General features: G+C 32.2%; 1 protein-coding gene across 2 annotated transcripts in view; it reads left to right on the top strand.

The window, feature by feature from the left end:
- Nucleotides 1-1,922: 1,922 nt before the first annotated feature.
- The window catches only part of Ttd14 (TRPL translocation defect 14), a 115,159-nt gene continuing 89,118 nt past the window's right edge, over nucleotides 1,923-27,963 (top strand). The window contains exons 1-2 of one of the 2 annotated variants that reach the window (XM_035370446.2): nucleotides 1,923-2,101; nucleotides 23,801-23,868. In XM_035370446.2, the coding sequence (XP_035226337.1) occupies nucleotides 2,038-2,101; nucleotides 23,801-23,868 (132 nt within the window). In that variant the 5' untranslated portion in view covers nucleotides 1,923-2,037. The remainder of the gene's footprint in view (nucleotides 2,102-23,800; nucleotides 23,869-27,963) is intronic. The other variant, XM_035370447.2, reaches the window with a different exon arrangement.

Genomic DNA, 27,963 nt, shown 5'->3' with positions numbered 1-27,963 from the left:
TGCTTGCTTTATCGTAAAGTGAACACTTGTTTTTCAAACAGCAAATGAAAAGAAAAAAGATACCACCAGAGCTCGAGCGGTAAAGTCGCTGAACACTAATAGTTCGGTCCGGAGTTCAATTCCCGGCACGTGCGTTTTCGTGGTTTTCCCCGTGTGTAACTTGCATATGAGTCTGTTCTGTTTAAAAAATCCTCCACGAAGGCCTCCCTTCCCGTAGGGCAATAGCCCTAGTGTGCTTTACCGTAACCGAATAAAACGAAACCGAAAAAAAAGAGAATTGGTTGTGGAAGGCAGCGACGAAGCGTCGTTTTAGAAGAATGGGCTACATAACCAAATGTCAATCTATACTCTGGTAAACAGTACATTATTTGCTCATCAAAAGCCTAAATTTAGCTAATGCTCGGCTTAGTTCTTAAATTGCAATTTCAGCTACAGCCCCCAAACAAGACGATGTCTGGTATTTTATTTTCATTACTTAGTTATTCATCATTAATTTAAGAATTAATTAAATTTTCATTTGTCTTTAAATTTTTATTGAATTATAATAATAATCATTTAATATTCTAGTTGCTAATTATTTTATTATTGTAATAGTTATTCTGTCTATTTTTTATTTTTATTTATTTATTTATTTATTCATCTTTCCTGATGGCCTTCCATAGAGCTCCAGCTCACTTCTAATTTTAAAAATTAAGTCCTGACTAAAACCAATGATTGCGAAAATAAAAGTCAAGTAACTTATTTAGTGATAATTAAATAAAATAAAAGCCAAAGCTTTTATTTTCGCCTTACTTGGCTTTTATTTTATACATATATATGTGTGTGTGTGTACTTTACATTTAATTATAAGGACATATATATATGTACTTTACATTTAATTATAATTTATTTGATATATATTTACATAGTTACGTTTGGTAGTATTACCAATTGCAATAAAAAGGAAGGTACACATCTAGATGTTATAACGGACTCATATACAAAATTTCAACGTTCTATAACTAATCGTTTTTGAGTTATGCAAAATGCATACATACGTACTTACACATCACGAAAAAAATCCCTTTCAAGTATCAACTTAGAGTCATAATCATTAGTCATAAGTTTCAGCTTAGAGTATAGGAGATTACATTTAAAAATCAGTTTTTTTGAAAAAAAAAAAAAATAGAGTCCTTCATTGTGTTCGTACGTACAGACGTCACCCCAAGAAATAATTCACATGGATTCCGTAATCGTCAAAAATGGATATTTCCGTTAAAATATGATACCCAAAAGTTTTCTCGATTACAATACTTACTACCATTTTATTTGATACAAGGAAGTAACGAACCTATATTAACCTACATATTCTTATATAAACAATACCTAAGTGCAGTATATAAATATTCCAAATCAATAAAATCTCACTATGGCACGCTGAAGAAAAAAATAAATAAATAATCATCTAAATTTTTCAAATTACAAACATAAATAGCAATAGTAAAAGCAAATACAAAATAACGCTTCACGCTATCAAAATTGCTCATCTTCTTAAATATCAACAACTAAATATTATTTCAACTAAAACACATAATGTAAACAAGAGTTTGCCCGATGCCCAAAAAAATTCAAAATTATCTATGAAAAATATGAGCGCATTGTGACGCAACCGTATCATTCGTATTCGAACAGCAACCGCATCATTCGTATTCGCATAGAAACCGCATCATTCGTATTCGTATAGCAACCGCATCATTCGTACTCGAATAAACCGCATCGTACGACAGATGCGAGTAACCGAACAGATGCGAGTAACGAAATGAATTTGTGAGTACCGAATCGGTACTTCGAGTCAACCGATGTACCCGTTACTCGGTAACGAATACATGCGGTTTGCTCCAGCTCTATTTGTAACTCCTCGTCTATTTTCCCTTTTTCCCTCGTGAAGATTTCCTGCAAATAACGAGCAAAGAAACGAATCTGAGAGTAATTGAGCACGTTTTTCGTCGTGCGTAATATTGGCTATTTAATGTTTATGTTTTTGGAGTTGCAAATTATATGATAATGACTTTAGATCCCGAGAAAAAGGAAAAAACTGTGTATCGGCTGGTTTTAACTGGCGGTTAGTTATTTAAATCATATCTTCTATTTATTAACATGCTGTGTTACCTTAAATTTGCTGGGTATTGTTATGTATTCTGATTAATCGTTTAAAATTGTTTACTTTTATCCCATAAGCAGTTTCATTCTGATTTCATGTGTTAAATATAAGATTATAAGAAGATAGTTTTGATATTATAAAATGTTTTAAAAAGCTAATTAAAAGGAAGTACAAGGTCGTACCGTTAGTCTGCCGGTCATGATTTGCATCAGGAGGTATGAATTAAAGAGAATTGCCATATAGTACAAAATACTGAAAATTGAGCGAACTGGTTTCAGAAATATTGTTTTGGGTTTTTTCAGTTACATTTCTTCATCTGTCATTTGAATAGGCCGGTTCTTCGAATGCAAATCATAAGTATCGTTTACAATGTGCACCTTGAAAAATATGAAAGGCAGTAAAAGCAATTTTTATGTTAGTAACGTATCGTTCGAAAAGCAGCAGGACATTTAGATGTCCTTATGTAATGTTAAAAGCTTAAACTCCCCTCATTAAATGGAAACTTACATAATAAAGACATTCATAGCTTACATAATATAAAACATTTTGTCATACTGTACTAAATATTCTGTGGTGGACTGCTTCATCATTGTATGTCACATTGTTTCATTGTGTATTAAATTTTCATTTTAAATTTTTGCAGTAAAAATCATTTATAATTCAGTGTTTGTATTTCTAAATCTTTTTAATGATTACCAGAAACTTAATCATGAGTAGCTAAAACTTCCATTTTCAACCATTTTTATTTATGTTAAAATTTCAGTTTTTCTATTGCCTGTAAATGCCCTTCCTTGTTTTCCAAGAAATGAAGGTACATTAATTTATCCTATTTTTTTTAATTATTATTTCCCTTTTGGAACAGCTTTAGTATTGGTCCTTTTGGCGATTTTTGTATTTGGCAACAAACTTTGGTCGCCAAGGTAGACCCGGTTTTGAAGATCGGAAAAAAATGGCGGATTGTCAACAAAACCCGATCTAGACTAAATAACAATCCTAAAAAATAAGCTCTTAATCAGAATAAACAGTCTTTCTCTGATTTTCAATATTTCTAGTACTGCTATGATAAATTCTTGAAACACTACTGTAAATGAATTTATGACAATTATTATGTTATGAGTAATGAAATTTACAAAATGTTAGTATTTTTAATTACAAAATATAATGTATTAAACATTAATATTTTAAGTAGTTAGTTCATATTTATATTTTATTATATTAGTACTTAGCTAATATTTTAAATTTACAAAAGGTTAATTTTTATGTTTATGAATAATGAAATTTACAAAAGGTTAATAAATGCATTTCAAACTAGTATATGTTACTTTAGTTTCTTAGATTCTGTTATTAAAAGAAAATAAAAAAATATTTCAAAGTGAAGGAAATCAAATTCAATTATAATGGGCAAGTTTTGTACCAGTGTTAGAAATATTTATGATTAAATATTGTAAATGGTAAAAATATTAAGGAGTGTGTATTTTTTAATCCCTCAATTTATTACAAGTAATTTATGATTATAATTTAAAAGCTAAAATTAAATTATCATAATGAGTAAATTTTGTACCAATGGTAATAATACAACAATCATCGTAAATGATGATTTGTGTGAAAAATCCGAACAGTCATTGGAATCCACTAGTGGTGGAGTGATAGCCACTGAACAGTGGTAGTTCAGGCTGGCTATATGGGAGTTTTAGTAGTTTTCCGTAGATGTAATGTGAATCTGAGCCAGTTTCTCTTAAAAAGTACTTTATGAAGGCATCCTTCTTCTGCTAGCCAGCATATGTATTTATTTTCTATTCATAATTCTCTCTTATTTTCTTATTTCTTAATTCTAAATTTTACTTCTGAAGAGAAGAAGTATTGCATCTATAGGTCGAAAAATATGGTCAATATGTTTGCAAAATCCTGTCAGTTTTGGAAAGCATTTAAATAAACTAAATAATTTGTATGTGATGCAAACAAAAATGTATTACACTATTTCATGTACTGAATAATTAATCAGGGAACAAAGTATATTGTAACGTTCCTTTATTTTGTAACCAGAGTTATTTTATGCTTGGGATCTTTACTGTCAATTTCCTCCATCCATTTTCTCACCAGAATCCAAATGAAGTTTTTAAACCGTGTTTTGCCTTTTGAGGCCACATTAATAGGTTGCTAGATAAGAAAAGATTTGTAGTCTTCAGCCTTGCATTATAATTGCTGATAGTTGAATTCCATGCCAGTTAAGTTTTTAACCAACTTTGCATTAAATTGATTTGTGCAGCCTTTGGGCTACAAATTTATTTGAATTTAAATTTTACATTTGAACTTAATTGTTATCATAAGTTATCTTGCCACAAGTGGTTGAATGAGTCGTAAGCACAAAGTGTACCTTCTGTTCTGTACATCTAAACTTTATAATAGAATAAAAGTATATCTTAACTTAATAAGAATATATCTAAACTTTATGATAATAACATTTAAAGACATTGAAATCAGTATCTAAGTGCTTGCCATGTAGTCAAATTTTTATATATAAATTGTACTCTTACTTTTATTATAGAGTTTTTATTACAAAAAATTCAGATTTCTGTTAGATAAAATGTTTAAGTAATGTAGAAAATTTGCATAAAATTTAAAATAAAAAGTCGACTGTTATGTCAACATACTATAAATAAAAGTAATAATACTCAGTGAAGGTTATTCATATACAGCTGTTAGGTTGTAAGATTTACAAAATTTGAGAACTCTAAATTATAAGCAACATATTCCATAATCTAAGCAACATTATATTTTTTATAGTCAGACAAATTATGAAAATGTTATAAAAGCAATAATGAAACCTGGTTTTGGTCCTGATTTGAACCTATGAATTCATGCAATTACACATTCCTATAGTTCTAATATGAGGTAAATAAGTATTTTTAGACCTTGGTAATTTTGATCTCCTTAGCAAAGGAAACACCAAGAGTTTACCTCATGCTACTGAAAATGTGTTTTTTTTTTTTTTTTTTTTTTTTTTTTTTCTTCCTTGGGGGGGTGTGTGGAGTTTATAATAATATGCAGAGTTGACATATGAAAAAATGTCAAGACTTCTGTGATGTAATATTAAAAGCACCAGTTTTAACTATCAAAAATTTGGCTTTTTAAAAAATATTCTAAATGTTGTGCTTTCCTAACACAAAAGTAACTTTAAGAAAAACACACAATTTATCCCTCCTGCCATCAAAGCTCTGATACCTGTCAAATTCGTTAAAGTTACATGGACAGAAATGGCGGCATGTTTGAAGCTCAGTATGTAGGGTTACCAAGGTTATCATAATTTTTCATTTATCGCTCCAAAATGTCGCCAAACAAATTTCTCGCCAAAAAGGACTAGTACTAAAGCTGTGCCTCCCTTTTCATTGACCTTTTTCATCATATTAATCATTTTTGTCCTTATATCTACAAATGATCACATCTTTGTGTGTTTAAGATATTTGTAAAGCAATCAGATCTTTTATGTGATAAGGAGATGTTTTATGTTTATGACAAAAAAGCTGTTAAATAATACAGTACAAAGTCTGAGTTCAGGACTTCGGTGATTCCTGATTTAGAATTTTTCTCGATTATTAGATGATCAGTTTAAATCTAGCAAGATAACATGTAAAAATTATAAAATTAAAAATATGAAATACTGCTTTATGAAATTATGAAGCATTTATAACCTGAAGGAAATCAAAATTTACAAGGAAAAAAAGCTGTGTAATTTGTTCAAATTGCTTTTTTGTTGTGTGTGTGCTAATACTTTCTCTTTAATTTTGTAGACGGATATAATATCTTGTCCGGGTATTTTCAATTGTTCAAATCCTGTAATTGCCATGTTGAAAATTCTCACTAAATTGTGAATTTAAATAGTTTTGTTCTTAACAATCTCTGTCACGTTCTTCACTGGCCTGTAGCAATATTTTCTGGCCTTGGAACCATAACGACAGATTTCACTGACCATTAATTGTTTGATGTTTGGGGCATTGCCATTGTGCTGAAAAACTTCTATTATATCATTTTCACTTCTCTAAGTTTCTTCACAAATTGCACTAATTGGAAAATTTTGCTCTTTGTTTACAGTACAATACAAAGTCCGAAATTCGGACTGGTCGGGACTTCGGCGATTCCGGGTTATCGATTTTTCCGGATTATAAATCATCAGTTTAAATCTGGTAAGATGGCATGCAGAAATTATAAAATTAAAAATATGAAACCGTAATTTATGAGATAAAGAGCAATTATGATCTAAAGGGTATCAAAATTAAAAAATAAATAAAAAATAAAATTAAAAAAAAAATACTATTCGGTTTTGAGGGCCGTAAAAAATCGGTAAACTATTGTTGATGCCAGTGCTGCCAAATATAATTGCAGCAACCCTAATGCAAGAAGGGAAGTATAATAGTAAAGAGCTATCTAAGATTTATGTTTTAATTTAGATGGAAGGTTAATTTCATATACTTTTTTATTATTTTAATTTATATAAAAAAGGCTAAACATGACTGAATGGAAGCATAAGAGTAAATAACTATTTCAGATCATTATTATAATTTATGTAAAAATTTCTAAACATAACTGAATGGATGCCTGCATCGCTATTTTGCTACCGAGTTATCGCTAAAGCATAGTTTCATCTCGTTGGTTGTTCAAACATAATTTTTTATAATGACTAATGCTTTTTCTTTGAAAAAAATTCTTGGTAAAGTGCAGAATCGCCCACTTATTTGTTTGCTGCTTTTTACAAGGGTAAAAAGAATTGGATTTTTGTCAATTTTCTTTTACTTTTTAAGTGAAAATAGGTCGATGTATACATAGATAAAGTCAAGGGTGTGCGCAGTGCCATTTTTGTGCAATTCTGTGAATTTTTTTAAGTGAAAATAGGTCGATGTGTACATGGATACCGAGTATGTGCAATTCTTAAAAACGCATCAAGTGGTGGGTGATTCTGCACTTTACCCAAAATTCTATTTCAGACTTTTTGTCACAAGTAATTCTCAAATTGCTAAATGCCTAGGATATCAAAAAAGGATTTAAAAATTAAACTAGTATTTCAATGGTGTCTTAAGAAATGTAGAACTATATAAACTTACACAATCTGAAATCAGCACGTACGCTAGATTTGGCGTGCTGTTTTAAATGGGCGCATTTGCTAGATTTGCCGCTTTTGTGCATACATTTTCGATGCAATTTTTTTACAGTCCTCAAAATGGAATAGTAGAAAAAAGCTTAATATTTATTTGTTTACATTATTAAACATTTTTTTTCAATGTAAGTTGTTTAAGTTGCTTTCACAAAAAATTCAAAAAGTTCCTTTTTCTTTTTTCTTTTGTCATATACAGTGGACTTTCCAATGCCATACTCCTCACATAATTTTGAGACAGATACGCCTTTATCCATTTTTTTTTGCAGCAATTCTACTTTTTGTTTAATGAACATCGAAACATGGTTTCGCTTTGTAGATCCTTTGGAAACTCTTTTCGACGTAATTGAAAGTTCAAGCTTAGTTTTTATAAAATTGCTGTAATAACAACAGTCTGCAAAAAATAATAAGCTGGATCAAATTAGAAGATCAGGAAGCAGCGCAGTCTGCTTCATTAATTGAAATGCCTTAGAATCAGTAAGGATAATTTTAGCCTAGCTTAATAGCGCGTGTTATACATTATTGGCTGTGTATCACAAGATTGGCGATGAAAGGCAAGTTGTTTCGCTAAATTTTGTCTTGCTCCTACTGCGTACTGAATTGCCTGAATTTTATTAGTTTAGTTATTTACTATACCTTTGTTTATTTCTTGCACATGCTTCAAGGTAATCCGAGTCCTGAATAAATAAACTCCCACATAGAGCCGGCACTCGATACCGCCTGATGCAGTCTCTACAGGTCCTAAATTCTGCTACAAAGCGCCTTCCTAAGTTCTAAATTTTCACTGTGCCTAAACTTCTGCATCCCAGTGCTTTCCCTAAATCATAAAAAACTTCTCATCCCTTAACACTAGAATTATGGAAGGGACCATTTTGACACCTAGCAAACTTTTATCTCTGACAGCTCTTCTTTTTTTTCGCAAATATCTTAATCTTTTCTCGACTTTTCCTAAATCATTGTGATTTACAAAATAGTAAAGATTTCAAGAAAATCGTATTTTTATTTTAGCCCTAACAAATGATTATACCTAGAAATATGGCAGGTGTCATTTTGACCCCTTTGAGAGAAAAGAAATGTGTATGCATTCCATTGTATTATCTGAGCACTGTTACTTCTGTAAACTATTTTTATTTGCACCTGCTAAACAAAATACAAACAAAGGAAAAGAATATGATGGATCTGCGTAGTTTCACATCGCAAGTCACCTGATTGAAATATGTGTAATACTTTTCTTTGTGGAAAGAAAAGAGATTATTACGAGCTGAACACTTGTAGGTATTTTGCTTATTATTCATAACGAGTTTTAGTGGAAAATTTTATTCTGTTTACATGAATTTATTATAGTGATGTACTAATGGCGCGTAGAAAAGGACTAACGCATGAAGAAATCATGAAACTGATGCAAGAACTATCTGATGCCGATTCCGGTTCTGAAATCGAAAATAATTCTACAGGTAAAGATGGAGATGATACATCTTTGATTCTGAATTTATTATATAGAGTAATCAGGCAATATCATCTTCTAGCTCAAGTGAAAGTACAAATGGATTTGTTTCTATGAGTTCAAATTCTGCCGTACCTAAGAATGCCAAAGCGGGAAATAGTAGACGCTCAAAATTTCCAATGACTCTACATATAGACGCTCTACATTTTCCGATGGAAATATTTAAATGCTTGTTCATTATTTAACTACATACTTGCAAACTCTCTATATTCTTTAAAATAAACTGTAGTTGTCATAATTTGCGTTATTTTAATTTCTTTTTCACAAATATATTATATCATATAGAGAAATATGCAGATATCTCATCAAGGGGTCAAAATGACACCCATCGTAATTCTAGGTATATGAAGACCACCGTAATTCTAGTGTTAATTTTGCCGCTTGGGGCTTCACCAAATTCCAAAAATTTCGTCTTACCTGAATTCTGCCATCCAGGACCAACATATTCTGCCACTGCTTCTGGGTTTATGGGGAATAACATATCAGTTATTCTTAATTAACACAGCACTAAATGTAATCTTTTGGCCTATGCGTTTCATTAACAAAATCTATTTTTAGCATATGAAAAGACATTTTTGTTGAATTTTTCCTCGTCAACATTTCTTAGAGCATTTAAAAATCTATAATCATCGGCAAGCGTAATGTTAGCATAAAAGGTTGTCATACTCTTGTTCAGTTACTAATATAAAAAAAGCTTAGACATCACAGCATGAGTTATTACTGAAGCTGTCATATAATAATAAGCATGCAGTGATGAAAACAAAATATAATAAATAATGACTCGCCAGGCCGGTGTCAGGGGTATAAAATAGGTGAATGTTTCGGTTTGAGATGTATGCCAAGTAGATACTCAGCTAAGGAGCCAAATTATTAATCTCACAAATTTATGCTTACATGATTGTTTTTCCATAACGAGGTATGTTATTTAGTGCCTAAATGAAATTAATAATCGGAATTTTTAAGTGAAAATCTCCACGTTTTATTATGGAAGGAAAAATCAAATGTGCATGCATAAAGCATTAATAATAATAATAAAAAAAAAAAAAAAAATGTTTGTGGCTTTGAGGTCCGGGTTTTAGGTCATTCCGGATAATGGACATCCAGATTTCAGACTTTGTACCGTATTTGAAAAACTTTAAATTCATGTCATGTCATTTTTTGGGGTGAAGTGCAGAATTGCCCACTTATTTGTTTGGCGCTTTTTACAAGAATAAGAAAAATTGGATTTTTGTCAATTTTCTTTAAATTTTTAAGTGAAAATAGGTCGATGTTTACATGGATAAAGTCAAGGAAGTGCACAATGGCATTTTTGTGCAATTCTGGGATGTTTTTTTTTTGAAGTGAAAATAGGTCAATGTGTACATGGATACCATGTTTGTGCAATTCTTAAAAACATGCCAAGCAGTAGGTGATTCTGAACTTCTCCATTTTTTTTCTTGCTTCTATCTCATTCTGAGGAAGTGTTAGGCCTGATTATATTTTTTTAGGTGTTAACTATAGCTGTAGCTAGGGTTTCCAGTGCCTGGGGAACAACTGAAGATTTTGCGCTGCCTTCTATATGCTAAGAATGCAAAATACAGTCAAAAGTCTTTAATCCGGACTCGTCGGGCGATTCCGGATAATAGATCATCAGTTTAAATCTGGTAAGATGGCATGCAGAAGTTATAAAATTAAAACTATAAAACCGGAATTTATCAAATAAAGAGCTATTATCATCTAAAGGGTATCAAAATTTACAAAAAAAGCTTAATATTTATTTTTTTACTTTATTAAACATTTCTTTCAACGTGTGCATGTGTAAAGCATACATTACACATAGTCAAAATTAGAAAACTACAACCAGAAAACTATTTGATGTGTACTCGGGATAATTATAATGATGAGGAATTTGATTTAAATCATATCAAAGACGGAATACATCGAGATGAAATACTACATTTAGTAAGGAATTATAAGCTGAATAAAATAAAAACATCTGCCCTGAAGATAAGGCTGACAGATCAATTTCAAGTTCATTATGCGCTGCAACGTTTCCACCCCTCCCTCAGAGCAGCGTAAACAGATTTCGGAATGGTTAGAGAAAAAAAAAGGATATACTTTTGTCCATTTTTTGCAGCAATTCCACTTTTTGTTTAATGAACTTCAAAACATATTTTCGCTTTGTAGATCCTTTACATATTAGTAAATATGTGTCGGAAATTCTATTTGACATAATTAAAAGTTCAAGCTTACTTTTATAAAATTGCTCTAACAGTTTGCAAAAAATAATAAGCCGGATTCAATTCGAAGATTAAGGAACAACACAATCTGTAACATTAACTGAAATAGATCATTAGATAATTTTAGCTTAGCTTATACCGTCCGTTATACATTAAACGCGCATGCGTAAACGTATTATGCGCATGCATAAAAGTATTATCCGCATGCGTAAACGCCTATGCGCGTGCTTGAACGCATTATGCGTTGACGCATGCACAGAAAGTTTGTAGCTTTGAGGTCCGGATTATAGATCATTCCGCATTAACGACTTTTGACTGTATTTCATTCTAAAATTTCGTAGCATCAGTTTGGCACCTCCTGGACGCTGCATCTGGGAACAGGTGTCCCCCCTTGCCCTACCCTATTTACTTCTGGGTTTATGGGGAATAACATGCCACTGAATTATACTTATGCCTGTTTCCTGCACATATTTAAGACATGTCCCAGTCCTGAATAAATAAATTTCCATACATACTTAAGGTTTCTCCAGTGCCGGTGGTAGACATTTTGTGGACTACTGCTATCCTTTAAATTTTTTTGCATCTCTTAGTTAAAAAAAAATGCCCCTTTTAAATTCTCTTGTCAGGTACGGCCACACCAGCTCTTGTCACCAGTCCTTATCTAAATAACAAATCAGTTATTCTCAGTTCAGAGAGCACTAAGAGTAAGGCCTAAGAGTGTCATTTACAGTTTTTTTTTTTTTTTTTTTTTTGTGTATGATAAGAAATTTCGGTTAAATTTCACTTTGTCAACACATTTAGCACTTTGCAGAACAGTTATTGCGAAGCATAATGTTAACATATAACATAAGAAGTTACTGCACTCTTTCATATAAAATTACTAATATTATATTAAAAAAAAAGTGCAGACAACACTGCATGAATCATTTCTCAAGTTTCCATGTGCTATGATTAAAAAAAAAAAAAAAAAGAATAAATAAATAAATAACAGTGTGTTAGTTTAAAATGCATGCCAAAATAAAAAGGCAAAAGCCAAATTATTGATCATATTCATTTACCGAAATTTCCGGAAGAAACGCTGTGCCGTTTTCGTGTTTAAAACTTAAATTTTCAGCGGGTGCGGCATTTCTATGCATGCGGTGTTTAGGTGTACTAAAAATAAAATATTTCCTATGAGGGTCATTGTACATAGTTCGGATGACCTTGTGATTGTACATAGACTGGTGCTGTTCTCACACAAAAGACCACTCAGTTGCTTTTTGCGAACATTATTTTGTTTACATTCTTTCCCTTGAATGGACTTGCATGCCTTATTCACCCTAAACGGGATCTCAGAAAAATAACATTCTTCCCCCTTTCAAATCAACATTCTCATCAGTTTGAACAGTCTCTCTCCTCTGCCATTCGATGAATCTTCCAGAACCCATCCTCTTCCCACCCCTGCTTTTTGTGCAATTAATTTCAAAGGCAGACACGAATCCACCTGCCTCGCAATAACGAACTCTGACGTATTTGCCCTTCAGCATGAATCGAGTTTTTTTGGGCATTGTGCCAGATACAGATCCCATCAGTTTGGTTACAAGTACTTGTTGAATAGTTTTTAAGTAAGAAGAGAGTGGAAAATTTTTGAAAATGTCACCTAAACGGCACAGAAACTATGCTGCTGGCTTTAAGCTTCATGTAATTTCATGTGCTGAACAAATTGGAAATAGAGCAGCAGCTCGAGAGTTTGAAGTGGACGAGAGATGTATTCGACGTTGGAGAACTGAAAAAGAACATCTTAAAAATATACCACAACAGAAACGAGCCCAAAGAAGTGGTACTGTAAGGTGGCCGAATCTAGAGGATGACCTTGCAAACTGGATAAAGGAGCAACAAGGAAAGGGAATGGCAATTTCGACTGAAAAAATTCTCTTACAAGCAAAATTTATAGCAAAACAAATGAACATAAATGATTTCAAAGGAGGGCCTTGATGGTATAGCAGATGTATGAAAAGAAAAAATATTTCTGTGCATACTAGAACAACAGTCGGGCAACAATTACCAATGGACTGGCAGGATAAAAAGACATCTTTTCTAAAATATGTGACAGATATTATTGACAAAAAAAAAACTTCGGTCACAGATAATAAATATGGATGAAACACCGTTAGCTTTTGACTCTCCTGCAAACAGAAATGTTGGTGAAACTGGTGCAAAAACTGTATCTGTGCCTACGACGGGGCATAAAAGAATGTGCTAAAGAATTTGCAGCACAAGCTTACATGTGTGTTAGCTTGTGCTGCAAATGGTGACAAGCTAAAGCCGTAAGTGGCATAGCGATGGGGAGGCAAGGGGGTGCATGATGCCCCGGGCGCCGCTCGCAAAGGGGCGCCAAATGTCCAAATGAGATTTTCCGGAAAATTTCAGTTTTTATTTTCATCGATTTCTGGAAAATATATTTAAAATTAATAATTATTGTAATGTAATTAATAATTTTTTTCTTGATTTGTCTGATAAAATGTGTAATAAAATGTTTGCAGTAGATCAACCAAATATCTGCGCATACAAAACGTTCTTTCTGACCACTTTATTTCTCTAAAATAGAGATATATTTTTATTTCCTTTTAAATGAAATGCACGTATAGCTCCCACTTTTTATTTTAAAACGATAACACGACCTTGTTCCGAATTTCTCAAACATATCAAAAACAGATTCCATAGTCTGGAAATGACATTTTAGGAAACTCCTAATGCTTCTGCTACTATGGATTGCGTTTGACCCTCCTGTAAACGACTGATGGCCTTCCTGGCTACCGATTCAAATAAATCATCTTATTGAGACATCGTATATTCACTGCTACAAAGCATTCAACGCGTGTCAATTGTTTTTAATCTCCTACTACAAAAGGAATGCTGCAGGTCGCTCCTTACTCCTTATCTAAAACGCATATTTTTGGACGTCACAGACTAAACTTGCATATTCCCAACTTTGTAAACGCTATAATTTTCCTTTATAACCTCTTATTTCCTTTTGTTAAAAAGGTTGTCGATTATATCGTTTTTTTCACGCTGAATTCACAGTATCCCCTAATTGTTTTGAGCAGTGAATGTGACTGCAAGATGCTACTCTGCAGTAAAAAAGAAACTGATCCCAAAACTCCATTACAGATCTATGGAGAAAATGTTTTTCCAAACCTAAGAGTCACACTTCAAATACTCTTTACTATTTCATTATCAAATGCCAGCTATGTATGTTTGTTCAGAAAATTAAAATAAATTTTGACGTATTTAAAATCAACGACTGGACAAGATTTGCTAAATCTGCAAGAATCTTAAATTGTACTAACGTTTATTTTATTTTAAAACTATACTACCCCCTCTTATTTTCAACTTCTGGCCAGAATTAAACTTGTTAACTTGTTTATGCAAATTGTACTTGCTAACGCCCAAGTATTTAAAATGTAGTTTTTTGCCAAGATTGAGATAGAGAGAAAATGCCACTGCCACTGCATTACAGACAAGTTTTCAATCAACTGCTGTCCGCCTTTAAGGCCAGAGGTTTAGTCCTCTAGATATTTGAAACGTATTGTAGTTTCTGGCAGTTTGCGTACTACATACGTAATATTTTAAAAGGCCAGTCTTAGGTATTTGTGTAAACTATCCAAAGTCAGCTTCCTATTTAAAAGTTTAGTTAGTAGTTTTATATTTTTACCTTCAGACCACAAGTAGTTAGTCTCTGTATCCCGAAGTGCGGGAGCACCTGTAATATTGTAAACAATAAAGGGTTAGTTAATCATACCTGCTTGTGTTGTTCATTCCACACCTATTTGAACATAGCTTGATTAAGCTTATTTGGATTAAAAAAAAAAAAGGGACAGTTCTATATCTCCCGTTGTACTAGGCCAACTGACAAAATTCCAATTGTGTTTTTCATGTCTCAAAAGCATGACTTAGGATATGTATTAGATTTATATATAGTATTGTTCTAATATAGGAATTTTGACACAAAATCGGAATTTTTTTTTAAAATAACATACCAATTTTTTTCCATATTTCAATTCTATGGCTGAAATTATGCCAAAGTACAGAGACTAACTACTTGTGGTCTGAAGGTAAAAATATTTGGCATAATTTGAGCCGTAGAATTGAAATATGGAAAAAAATTGGTATGTTATTTCAGAAAAATTCCGATTTTGTGTCAAAATCCCTATATTAGAACAATGCTATATATAAATCTAATACATATTTTAAGTCATACTTTCGAGACATGAAAAACACAATTGGAATTTTGTCAGTCAGCCTAGTAGAACGGGAGATATAGAACTGTCCCCCTTTTTTTTAATCCAAAGGGGCTTTGTCCCTGAAGGACTATTGCTTTCATTTTGCAAATTTCCATTGAATCACTATAAATGTCTGTTTCACTTTTCAAACTGTTGCCACCAAATGTTAGAGTCCTGCATTATATTTGAAGAAATTTAATAATGAAAAATCTGCATAAATGTATGTATACAGTCAAAAGTCGTTAATTCGGACACCCATAATCCAGAATGATTTATGATCCGGACCTCGAAATGCGTTGACGCATCCGCGTAATACCTTTACGCATGCGCATCATACGTTTACTCATGCGCGTTTAATGTATAACAGACGGTATAAGCTAAGCTAAAATTATCTAATTATCTATTTCAGTTATTGTTGCAGATTGCGTTGTTCCTTAATCTTTGAATTGGATCCAGCTTATTATTTTTTGAAGACTGTTAGAGCAATTTTATAAAAGTAAGTTGGAACTTTTGATTATGTCAAATAGAATTTCCGATGCTGGAGCTGCCAAAGGATCAACAAAGAGAAAGCATGTTTCGATGTCTATCAAACAAAAAGTGGAATTGCTGCAAAAAATAGATAGGTTCCTTTTTTTCTCTAACCATTCCGAAATCTGTTTATCAATTTCACGCTGCTCTGCGTGGGGGGGGGGCGACGTCGCGGCACCCAATGAACTGCAAGTTGATCTGTCAGCACTATCCTCATCTTCAGGGCAGTTGTTTTTCTTTTATTCAAGCTTTTTTTTTTTTGGTAAATTTTGATACCCTTTAGATCATAATTGCTCTTTATTTCATAAATTACGGTTTCATATTTTTAATTTTATAATTTCTGCATGCCATCTTACCAGATTTAAACTGATGATTTATAATCCGGAATAGCCTAAGTCCCAACGATTCCGGATTAAAGACTTTTGACTGTATTTATTTAGTCAAAATATAATGTCAAATCATGAAAATAGGTAAATTTTTAGAAATATTTTCATAAATTTTTTTAAATATATGCAATTTTCTGCAAATTTTTAGGAGAATTTAACACTTACGTTAAATGTTGTATATTTCTCCCCACTGCATGTATTTCAGTTTTATTTACACTGTATACTACTACAAGTCCGGATTAACGACGAGTCCAGATTAACAACTTTTGACTGTATTTCTTGCATCGAATTTTGAATGACGTAATTCTCCTACGAATATGGGCATGTGGAAGCCCAAATTTGGAATTTGTTTTATTATTGATTTTATATTTTGTAAAACTTTAATGAATTTTTGATTAACAAACTCAAGGATTTGAAAGTGAGCAATGGCAACACTGCGGGGGGGGGGGACCTTTTTATCTGAAGTGCGTGGAACTGTGTACTGGAAATTCTAAAGGTATGCTCATTTTAAAATTATTTTGCGACATTGCTATTAAACTGAAATTTATGGTTTAAGTGCAAAGAACCTGATATTTAATAAGTAAAGGTAACACACAAAATGTTAAAAAATGCCTCTTTGGATATAATTTAAAATGTGAAACCTTTCAGATTTTTTTAGTTAAAAGGGGCTTTGTCCCTGAAGGACTATTATTATTATTATTATTATTATTATTATTATTATTATTATTATTATTATTATTATAGTTTTTATTTATTATTTATTTATTTATTTATTTATTTTTTTGTGTGTGTGTGCAGTGTATATCAGCTTCTCCCATCCTTGCATCACATGAATTTTCAGATGCTTCAGTATTTGCTAACTGCAACTTCATAACTGCACTATCAGTTTCTATGAACTTAACAGTCACATTTTCACATTCCGCCACTTCTGCTGAGGCACTTGAGGATCAAAATCTTCTTTCCCATCTTTTATTTCTTTATGTTTTCGTTCATTTTCATTAATCCCATTAGATGTTTCATCCATCATTTCTTGATCTTTCTCAGACTCTTACCAGCTGCATCCTTCATTTCTTCATTCTTTGATTCTTCAGATGCCACTTCTGTCATTTCCACATTTTCTATTATGGCTCCAGTGTCTCCTGTAAACTCCAATTTCATCTGTTAGAGTTGCTCTTACAGCTTTTTTTGGCCAACTTTAATTTCTTCTTGTCTGGCTTTCATCTCTTCTGGTAGAATAGTTGTGAGAAAGAAAAAATATAATTTAATGTTGTGTAATTATATTTTTTCTTTCTCACAACTATTCTAGGTCTTCATCTTGGTTACTTCCTCTCAACAATCGAAACTTCTAGCTGTTCTACAAGGGGTAGGGCCTTCGGCCCAGGTACCCTGGTGTACCAGAACACAGTCGAAAAACTACAACAAACGCACTGAAAAAATCAGCAACACAGCCTTCAGTTCAGGCTATTAGGTTATGACAGTGAAGACAGCTTCATGGCAAAGCATTAGAGTACAGCTTCCGACTTGGTTCAGTCGTTCTACTGGGTTGCATCTCTTCTGGTCCGGCTTTCATCTCTTCCACTCTGGCTTTTATCTCAGCCCTCATCTCTTCATATCCATCTTTTATCTCAGCCTTCATCTCTTCATATTTGGCTTTCAACTCTTCTAGTTCGGCTTTTACAGTTGCTAAGAAGCCCGAGAACTTTATTTTTTCCACCATGGCTTTCTTCTGCAAGCAGATCGCTGTCATTCGCTCACAAATTCTACTTCTGACACCAGTTCTTATGGGTTCGTGAATTTGGAATGACTGATTACAACACTTGATGAGGAATAGAAAGACAATTTATTAGCCAGTATTTCTCAGGACAGCTCCAAACACATGTTTACAGTCGTCAAAAAACTACAACAAACGCACTGAAACAATTAGCAACACAGCCTTCAATTCAGGCAGCTTCATGGCAAAGCATTAGAGTACAGCTTCCGACTTGGTTCAGTCGTTTTGAGAACTCAACTTACTCATGAGATTCTCCACGCTACAACTCGCGATGCAGTTGACAATACACTTGATAGCCTCAACGATGCACTCACTTGCGATACACTGGAGAGACACCTCAACACTAGACTGCTACTCCACATACAGGCAGGGTTTATATAGCTTTTGGCCTGCCTTTAAGAACATTCTGGGCCAAACTAGTAAGAATTCATTCTAGAATTTTCTCCATCCATCTATGGCATATCGCAAATTTTGTCGCCAAATGGGCATTTTCGTGCCAAATCTGACAATTCTTCATCTCTGCTCTATCAGTAATGAGAAACATGTGACTTACTTAGTTTCACAATGAGGTGACTGGTGTTGAAAAGTCCAGGCTTCTTGGGAGCTATTTCAGTGGGAATGGAGATGTTAAAGACCCATGCCCAATTCGATTGCATAGAAAATTTTCATTAAGGCAATTATGCACTTGAAGAACAAATTGGGCTTGGGCAGTGTCCTGCTGTAACGACAGATGATCCACGATACTCTTCCCTTACTTTTGATGAATTATCAATGTTTGTATCTTTTTTAAATGAAAATTTCCATTCATAACACACTCAATGAGTATTGTAGAGTTCCGAAGTTCGAATATCGGCGAGGGTACTGCACAATTTCCACGTCTCCAGCATAAAAAAATCTAATGACTGTACAAACTTTACTGTAAGTTACTGATGTGCTGACATCAGTTGTAAAATTGTTGAAGATATTGCTAAGTATCATGTCTAAAGGCCCGTTTCCACTGCTGTGTATGTGTTTCTCCAGTCAGAAAACAAGTTCACTTTGATTGACCGCAAGCAAATTCACTTTGCAATCCGGTCGATGTGCGAGGACGGATGGACGGATGATGTTCAACTTTTATTCGTATGTCTGCGGATGCGTTGGGGTTACGTGGTAAAAAAAGGAACAATCAAGTGTTGTCACCAAAAATTAATGGTGGCAGAAGTAGGGATGAACGCTGGCTTAGGGAAACAATGTTTTGCTAAAAAATACTTATTTCTGAATTAATATTATAGTGAGAAATCTGCGTATTGAAAAAGACAGCAATCAGCTGAATTTAGTTTAAAAAAGATAAGAAAAATTAAGATAACTGCAACTACAGTACTAGTTCTCAGAGAAAATCAGGCATTCAAGAAAATCAGGTGCAAAAAATATTATTCTAAGTCCATGAAATAGCAAAATTTGTCCTGACAATTATTTCTTAGTTCTGCATACACATTTACCTTTAATGAAAATGAATGTCTGACTATATCAAACTGCTACAGCAAATCAGATATCTCATTAAAAGAGTTATTTTTTTTTTCTTTTGAAACGGGTAAAAACTAAAAACGTTAATTATAAATTAAATTTAATAGCCTTTTAAATATTCCACTACATTAAAGAGTATGTGAAATTTGTATTTCTCTATTTATAAATATACGTTTCGGCTAATATATATTTGTAAGCACATGGAAAATATTTTTAGCAGCGCGTTTAACTTCAATCAGAATGCCACTTTAGAAGATAATGTTTTTTGTAAGAAATGTCCTAGAAGCTGAAGAACAAACTCTGGTGAATTTTTTAGACAATAGCGCACTCAAATAGGACCAAAAAATTTAGTTTTAGAATTTACTTGATGATGTTTATAAGCCAAAATTGCATACCATACCCGTATGATGGACGATAGCTTATTGGTAAAGTTGACAGTAACATGATTTAGCTTTTGGAGTCGTGAGTTTGAATCCCTTACGTGTTTTCTATCCTGTCTGCAACTTTCTTAGCTTCTTATTCCAGTTTGATCTATATTTGTGTCTTATAATTTACTTCTATTATTATATGCATTAAATATAATGTTTTATTTATGCTCTTATTTATTTAAATTTTCCCCGCAAAATTTTTTTATAAAATTATATAATACGAATTTAAAGCATGCTCCCTGTACATATATATATATATATATATATATATTTGTTTCACTTTCATGTGAATACATACATGTGCTGAGACTTTGAGACGTTTCAAGCTCTAAACTTTCACTACCAGTTAACATGAGACAGTATTAATGCCCTGAACATTTTTTAAAAAACTTACTATAATAATTGCTTTTAAATTCAGTTCTCTCCAGCAGAAGCACATGAATTAATTAATTAAATAATCCATTTTCTTTACCTAATGTGTGTATATATATACCGTATTTGACGGCATATAAGACGCACCCTTATTTAGACGGCCACATACAAGGAAAAAAAGTTTCAATAGCATGGTTTCTTTTAGTTCTCACGTTTCGTAAAAGCCAGATAAACAATTATTGAATGCAATTACCTTCACGTATAAGACTGTGTCCTTCACGTATAAGACGCAGGTAACTCTTTTGAGACCAAATTTAGGAAAAAAGTGTCTTTTATATGACGTCAAATACAGTATATGTAAGGAAAATAAAGAATATGTAAAAGATTAACTTAGCAGCGAAAATAACCTCCCTTCTGTATTCTAAAAATGGTAACCTCTATTTGCACTGCATCATTTTGAGAAAAATCTATGTCATATGACATAATTCTGATAAAACTCAAACAGCTAATAGTAATTTTACAGCAATATTAACCATCCAATCAAAATGCATTGAGAACCAAAACTAACTCAGTCTGAATTAAGATTTTACTTTGAACATAACACACTTGTTTTCACTGCTTTGGCTTAGCTGGACTGCTATCTGTCTGCTCCTTCTTTTTACTGCAAATCTATCAAAAATGAAAGATTTTTAGAATAGGCACAATAAATGTGCCAATTTGTTTGTGGCCACTTCATGTTTACTGAAATAAAAGTTAAATTAAATACAGTCAAAAGTCGTTAATCCGGACTCGTCGGGACTTCGGCGATTCCGGATTATCGATTTTTCCGGATTATAGATCATCAGTTTAAATCTGGTAAGATGGCATGCAAAAATTACAAAATTAAAAATATGAAACCGTAATTTATGAAATAAAGAACAATTATGATCTAAAGGGTATCAAAATTTACAAAAAGAAAAAGCTTAATATTTATTTGTTTACTTTATTAAAACATTTCCTTCAATGTAAGTTGCTTCGTTTCATGTGATAATACTTTCTCTTTAATTCTATTAAACAGACATAATTTCTCGTTTAGTTACAAAGTTCCGCTGTTCAAGTCCTATAATTGCTGTGTTGAGAATACCGACTAATTTGTCAATCGAAATGTTTTCGTTTTCAATAACCTCTGGGTCACTTTCTTCACTATCGGAAGCGAATTATAATGACGAGAACTTGATTTAAATCATATCAAAGACGGAGTACATCGAGACGAAATACTAAACTTAGTACGGAATTATAATCCAAATAAAATAAAAACATCTGCTCTGAAGATAAGGATAGTGTTGACAGATCAACTTCCAATCCGCGGCGTGAAATTCATAAACAGATTTCGGATTTCAAAACATACTTTCGCTTTGTAGATACAAATTACATATTAGTAAATATATATTGGAAATTCTATTTGACATAATCTTTCTAGTCTATCATAATCTAATAATGACGTTTCTGCCCCCACCTCTGCCGCAGAGCAGCGTGAAATTGATAAACAGATTTCGGATTTCAAAACATACTTTCGCTTTGTAGTAAATATATATCGGAAATTCTATTTGACATAATCGAAAGTTCAAGCTTACTTTTATAAAATTGCTCTAACAGTCTGCAAAAAATAATAAGCCGGATCCAATTCGAAGATTAAGGAACAACGCAATCTGCAACATTAACTGAATTAGATAACTTTAGCTTAGCGTATAACTCCGTTAAACATTAAACGCGCATGCGCACAAACATATTCGCAGCCGTAAGGGTCTTACGCGCTCTCGTAAACGCCTGTGCGCATGCGTGAACGCGAAGCCTGCGCAGAAAGTTTGTAGCTTTGAGGTCCGGATTATAGATCATTCCGGATTATGGGTGTCCGAATTAACGACTTCTGTATACCTAGACTGTCAAATTTCTTATTCCTTGTGGATTGGCATTTCAGCATTCTATGGCATCAAAATTCTAGCTGTTCATTGTGGATACAACCACCTGCGTTCTACTACAGAAGCTATTACATATATATATATATATAAAGAGAAAAAGCTTATTTTTATAACTTCTTCTGTAAAAAGTTATATGAATAAAAAAAATTTTAATTAAAAATATTTTATGGATTATGCATAAAATTTAACTGTGCATAGTGCATTTTAAAGCAAACGAAATTTCTAATAAATTATCCAGCTATGACCCTGAAGAAATTAAAAATGAAGAAATATATGCTAAAATTTGATATATTACCTGCTTTCTCTCCAAATTTGGGCATATTATTTTTAAAATATACAATTTCACATGGCAGTCAGCAGAATTACAAGTATAGCAATTTTTGTGTAAATATTGTGAACCTTTCTTTACAGTTGCTCTGTATTTTTAAAATACCAACTATTTTTTAATTTGTTTATTTTTTTTTTTCAGTAATAGAATGTTTAGTAATATATTATTTCATTAATATTTAAGGCTTCTAGAAATGCAAAGAAATTTTAAAAATTTACTTCAGCTTCTAATCAGTGATGTTCATAATATACATTATAACCGTATCTAAAAATTGCTAGCGTATTTTATTTTACCAGTTCATAAGCAGAAATAAAAATTTCCAATAACATGAAATTTAAATATCTTAAGAATCCAAATCCTGTAAGTTAAATACAGTGACATCTGGTGGCAATAAATGCAATCAACTACTGAACTTCCGTATGCATAAATCCAACGCAATAATGTAAACGGTCTTCCATCTGCATATGCGTTTCTCCCAATGACACTACACATTCTCAGCGCAGTAAGGAAATGGGCCCATATGGTCCCATATAGGTCTGAGGTGGATTTGTTTTTCCGTTTTGAATGACTTGCACTAGACGTTTGTTTCATTAGTGTATCTCTTTTCTGGCCTTCTAAGCAAATATCGCATAATGATATGTATGTCGCTTGAGTACAAACCTTCTTGTGCAATCTCCTGTGTTCTGAGAATTATTTCCTTTTTATGGTAACCCAGATAGATAAAAAGCTATGATTACTAAATTGAACTTATGGGCACAATTTGTGACATGGTTGAAAGGGATGAGCGAGACGACAGATGTGGGGTGAGTAAATATGTGCCAGAAGGGAGATGTATGGTAATAATTACATGAAAGGGAGATAAAGTCTGCGTGCAAGCAAATCATTAATTTGCGAGTATCACATGAATTAAGGAGATTATCTTTAAAACATTGCTTTTCATCAGTTTTCATTTAAAAAGTCATAAATAAGTTTTGCATTTAATTGCAAATATTGATAAATTTCATATTACTTTTATAAATGCAAACAATTTTGTATGCTTATATCATATCTTTGATGAGTTCCCCCTTTCTTTATATGTTAATAAATAAAATAAATTGAAGTAAAAATAGTAAACAGTAAGTTCTGATAAACCAGATTTAATTTGAAAACCACTCAATTAAATAAATGATTATATTAAAAGAAATGTGAATTTCTAAATCTATCAGTTTTTATTTTTGTTTTAAAATTTTATTTATTTCATTTTTTAATACCTTAGGTCCATGTAGTGGCAAGACTACTGGACAAGCAAGATTATGTACTTTCTTTGAAAATCTTGGTTGGAAAGTAAGTAATTTGTCATTTTATGCAATTAAATCAAAGAAATAAAGAATGGTATTATAGACATCTTTCAATGTGATCATGTTTTTTTCAGACTATTTTGATAACATTAAACAATGATAAAATATATAAATTAAAATATCAGTGAAATTTAAAGTAACTGCTAATATATATAAATACTTATTTTTACAGCATTTTAACTGGGGAAAATGTCATTAATAGTCAGCAATTGTTAAGCAGAATTCATTTATGAAATATTCAAAATTCAACATGTTTAAAATATTTCTGGAAATTATTTTACCCATGCTGTGCCTCAAATCTTAATACTCAAAGCACATCTCTTATTTCAGCATTTGTAAGAAATTAACAGATTTCATTATTTTCTTCAGAAAGTTTATGATGTGCTTGGATTTATTTCAGAAAGTGACCGGCAGATATCTTCAGTCACTGATGCTGCAACTCGAGTTTTTTTAATCAATATCCATCCAAGCATTTAATTCATCACAATTCCTGTTAGTTGAAGACTTTTTCCCCTTTCTTCATGTTCCTCAATTTCATCATTTATTAATAGTTTATTTAAAACAATTATTTATTGTCTTTTCTGAAATGTGGTTTAAAGACTTACTCCACAAATATAGTGCATGAAAATGGCTAGCAGTTTTTGCTAATTTATTTACACTTGCATCGTCTATGGGTACTCTCTTTCTATCTGCCCTGCCCAATCCTCCTGCAAAGTTGTTAATCATTGGCAACTACTTTTTCTCCAACTATCATGTAAAAACAGTAGCTATTTAAAAAAAAAGTGACAGTGTGCTAAAAATATATAAAGCAACTATGAATTAAATTAAAAGCACAAGAAACATCCCTAATGAAATAGTAAAAATTATGTAAAGCAAACGTCCATAACGAAACTCACAATTTCATGAAACAGTAACAAATTAATGAAATTAAAAATGCAACAAACATCCATTAATCAAACACTGAACCTTTTTTGTTTTCTTGGTATTCTGTCCATGTATGCTTGGCATTGCAGAGCAAAAACTGGCACTGCTTTCCCTGTACACAATGGCTTGTTTTAACTTAAAAAAATAAGAGAACTGCACAAATTAACTTCATGAAATATGCATCCCTGCACTTTGTGCAAGTAAATAAGATAACATATTTGTGAAAAATTGCAATGCTTTCTATACAGTGGCATTATGATTTGTTACAAGGTCTTTCCCTTCCCCAAAAGCAAACATGACCCTCGAATTTCAAAACTGCAGGAATTACAATCACCACTACCGAGATAAATAGCAGCACTCTAAGCGCTATCGTAATGCTTGTGCTGTGATTGGTGGGTTGCCAGATTAATACATCTTCGTAAAATTCTTGGTTGCCTACTTTGTGGCATAGTGCTTTGCATGGTGATTCGTGTCAAGTTTGTGCAGATATTGGGGTAGAGTTATCTGTTACAAAGCAGTAGCTTTTATATTCTAGATCCTTGATTTTTAGGAGACCATTTCTTAAACTCTTATCAACATACATTGGCTTTAAACTGTTTTAGACATTAAACTGAAATTTGCACGCCAAGATCAGGTTGCAATTTCTTTTTAATTTTACAATTTTTTTACTTTTTAAGAGAAAAGGTACTTTAACATTATCCGCCCAGTGGTAAGAAGAAATACTGGGAAAAGTGCTATGTCGCCAAAGTAGACAACTCAGAATATAATAACATATTTTATCTAGCAACCCATTAATGATTGCACATACATTGAACCAGCATATAATGGGTGCTGTTTTGAAATTCCTATGGAGCAAACAATCAGATTGTATGAAAATGTACTGTTAAAGATGTCGGTGGAGATTTTTTTCAATCTATTGGAAAGCATACTTTGTTATTTAGAAATATGATGCCAGAACATCTTTAAAACAAAATTCATGTTTATTTTACTTACAATTAAAAAAAAACTAGGCTGCAACAGCAACTTTTACAGGTAAAAGTGTTTGGAGCACCAGATCTTCATTAGCTTGCACAGGTATGGCTCCAGTTACTAACCGAATAGAGCAAGGAGGGAAGGACAGAAGAAGAATAAAGCTGCTGATAGTTCTTTAGAGGGAGATTTAGAAGTTTATTTTTAAGTGAGGAGGATAGAAAGGGAGAACAATTATTAGAAGAAAAGAAGAAAACTAGAAAAATTGTCATTGGAAGGTAGTACAGTCAAAAGTCTTTAATCCGGACTCGTCGGGACTTATGCAATTCTGGATTATCGATTTTTCCGGATTATAGATCATCAGTTTAAATCTGGTAAGATGGCATGCAGAAATTATAAAATTAAAAATATGAAACCTTAATTTATAAAATAATGAGCAATATGATCTAAAGGATATCAAAATTTACAAAAAAAAAAAAAGCTTAATATTTTTTTTGTTTACTTTATTAAACATTTCTTTCAACGCGCGCATGCGTAAAGCATACATTTATGCATAGACAAAATTAGAAAATTGCAACCAGAAAACTATTTGATATGTATTCATGATATTTATAATGAAGAGGAATTTGATTTAAATCATATCAAAGACGGAGTACATCGAGATGAAATACTACATTTAGTAAGGGATTATAAGCCGAATAAAATAAAAACATCTGCCCTGAAGATAACGATAGTGCTGACAGATCAACTTCCAGTTCATTGCGTGCCGCGACGTCTCTCCCCCCCGCGCAGAACAGCGTGAAATTGATAAACAGATTTCGGAATGGTTAGATAAGCAAAGGATATGCCTTTATCCATTTTTTAGAGCAATTCCACTTTTTGTTTGATGGACATCGAAACATACTTTCGTTTTGTAGATCCTTTGGGAGCTCCAGCATCAGAAATTCTATTTGACATAATTGAAAATTCAAGCTTACTTTTATAAAATTGCTCTTACAGTCTGGAAAAAATAATAAGCCGGATCCAATTCGAAGATTAAGGAACAACGCAATCATCAACATTAACTGAAATAGATAATTAGATAATTTTAGCTTATACCGTCCGTTATACATTAAACGCGCACGCGAAAACGTATTCTGCGTTTGCGCACACGCATATGCGCAGTCGTAAAAGTCTTATGCGCAGGCGTAAACGCCTATGCGCATGCTTCAACGCGGCGCATGCGCAGAAAGTTTTTAGCTTTGAGGTCCAGATTATAGATCATTCCGGATTATGGGTGTCCGAATTAACGACTTTTGACTGTAATAATATTGTAGTGGGTAAATCAATTATTAGCCCACCGGATGAGACCAGATCTCGAAACTTTGTACCGTTGGAAAAGGAGGGATGTCTAATAAAACAAGTTTTATATTAAGCTAATATAAACTATATCATATGACAAATTTAGATTAATTCTTAATATATTAAAAAAAAGGGGGGGAATACACAGAGAATAATACATCAAGAATAGAATAACACATAATGTGTCATTATAACAAAATTTTTAATTTTTATAATTTGGAATAAAATTCTAGAACATAGAATATATCATGACAAGTACAGAATAATACTTGAAATATAAAGAATATATCATGACAAGTACAGAATAATACTTGAAATATAAAAAACAAAATTCAGCATAATACATAATATATCGTATAATAAAATTTAGAATTTTGAATAAAGTGCTAAAATATAGGATAATACATGATGTATCATATAATAAAATTAATAAATTGGAAATATAAAATGTAGAAGGGAATAATATTGTATTTTAGAATTCATGATCACAAATAGTTTTCAGTATTCATTAGGCAGAGTTCATAAGTCATTAAAGTGTTCATGACTATAGAGTTGATAAAAAGTTCGTGGTTTAAGTTCATATATTTTACATGACTCACACAATATTCATCATGACACAGCAAATTATCATGCTGTGTCAGGATGACATTTTTATCATGACATAGCAAATCAATATCATGACTCACCTTTTCAGTTCTAGTTTGCTGTTATGACTCAGTTTTTATATTTCATTTTGTTTATTATGGATTTTGTAAGGCTTGTTGTTACAATCAATACAAGTAAGTATTTGTTACAAAGATCGATAATTGATCTTTAAAATTCTACAAGGTTGAAAATTAAATGTTTT

Source organism: Stegodyphus dumicola, chromosome 3, assembly GCF_044657685.1.
Source record: "Stegodyphus dumicola isolate Sdum_Otavi_A_Nest chromosome 3, ASM4465768v1".
Lineage (NCBI taxonomy): Eukaryota > Metazoa > Arthropoda > Arachnida > Araneae > Eresidae > Stegodyphus > Stegodyphus dumicola.
Note: the sequence above shows the minus strand (reverse complement) of the source record. Positions and strands in the feature narration are given on the sequence as shown.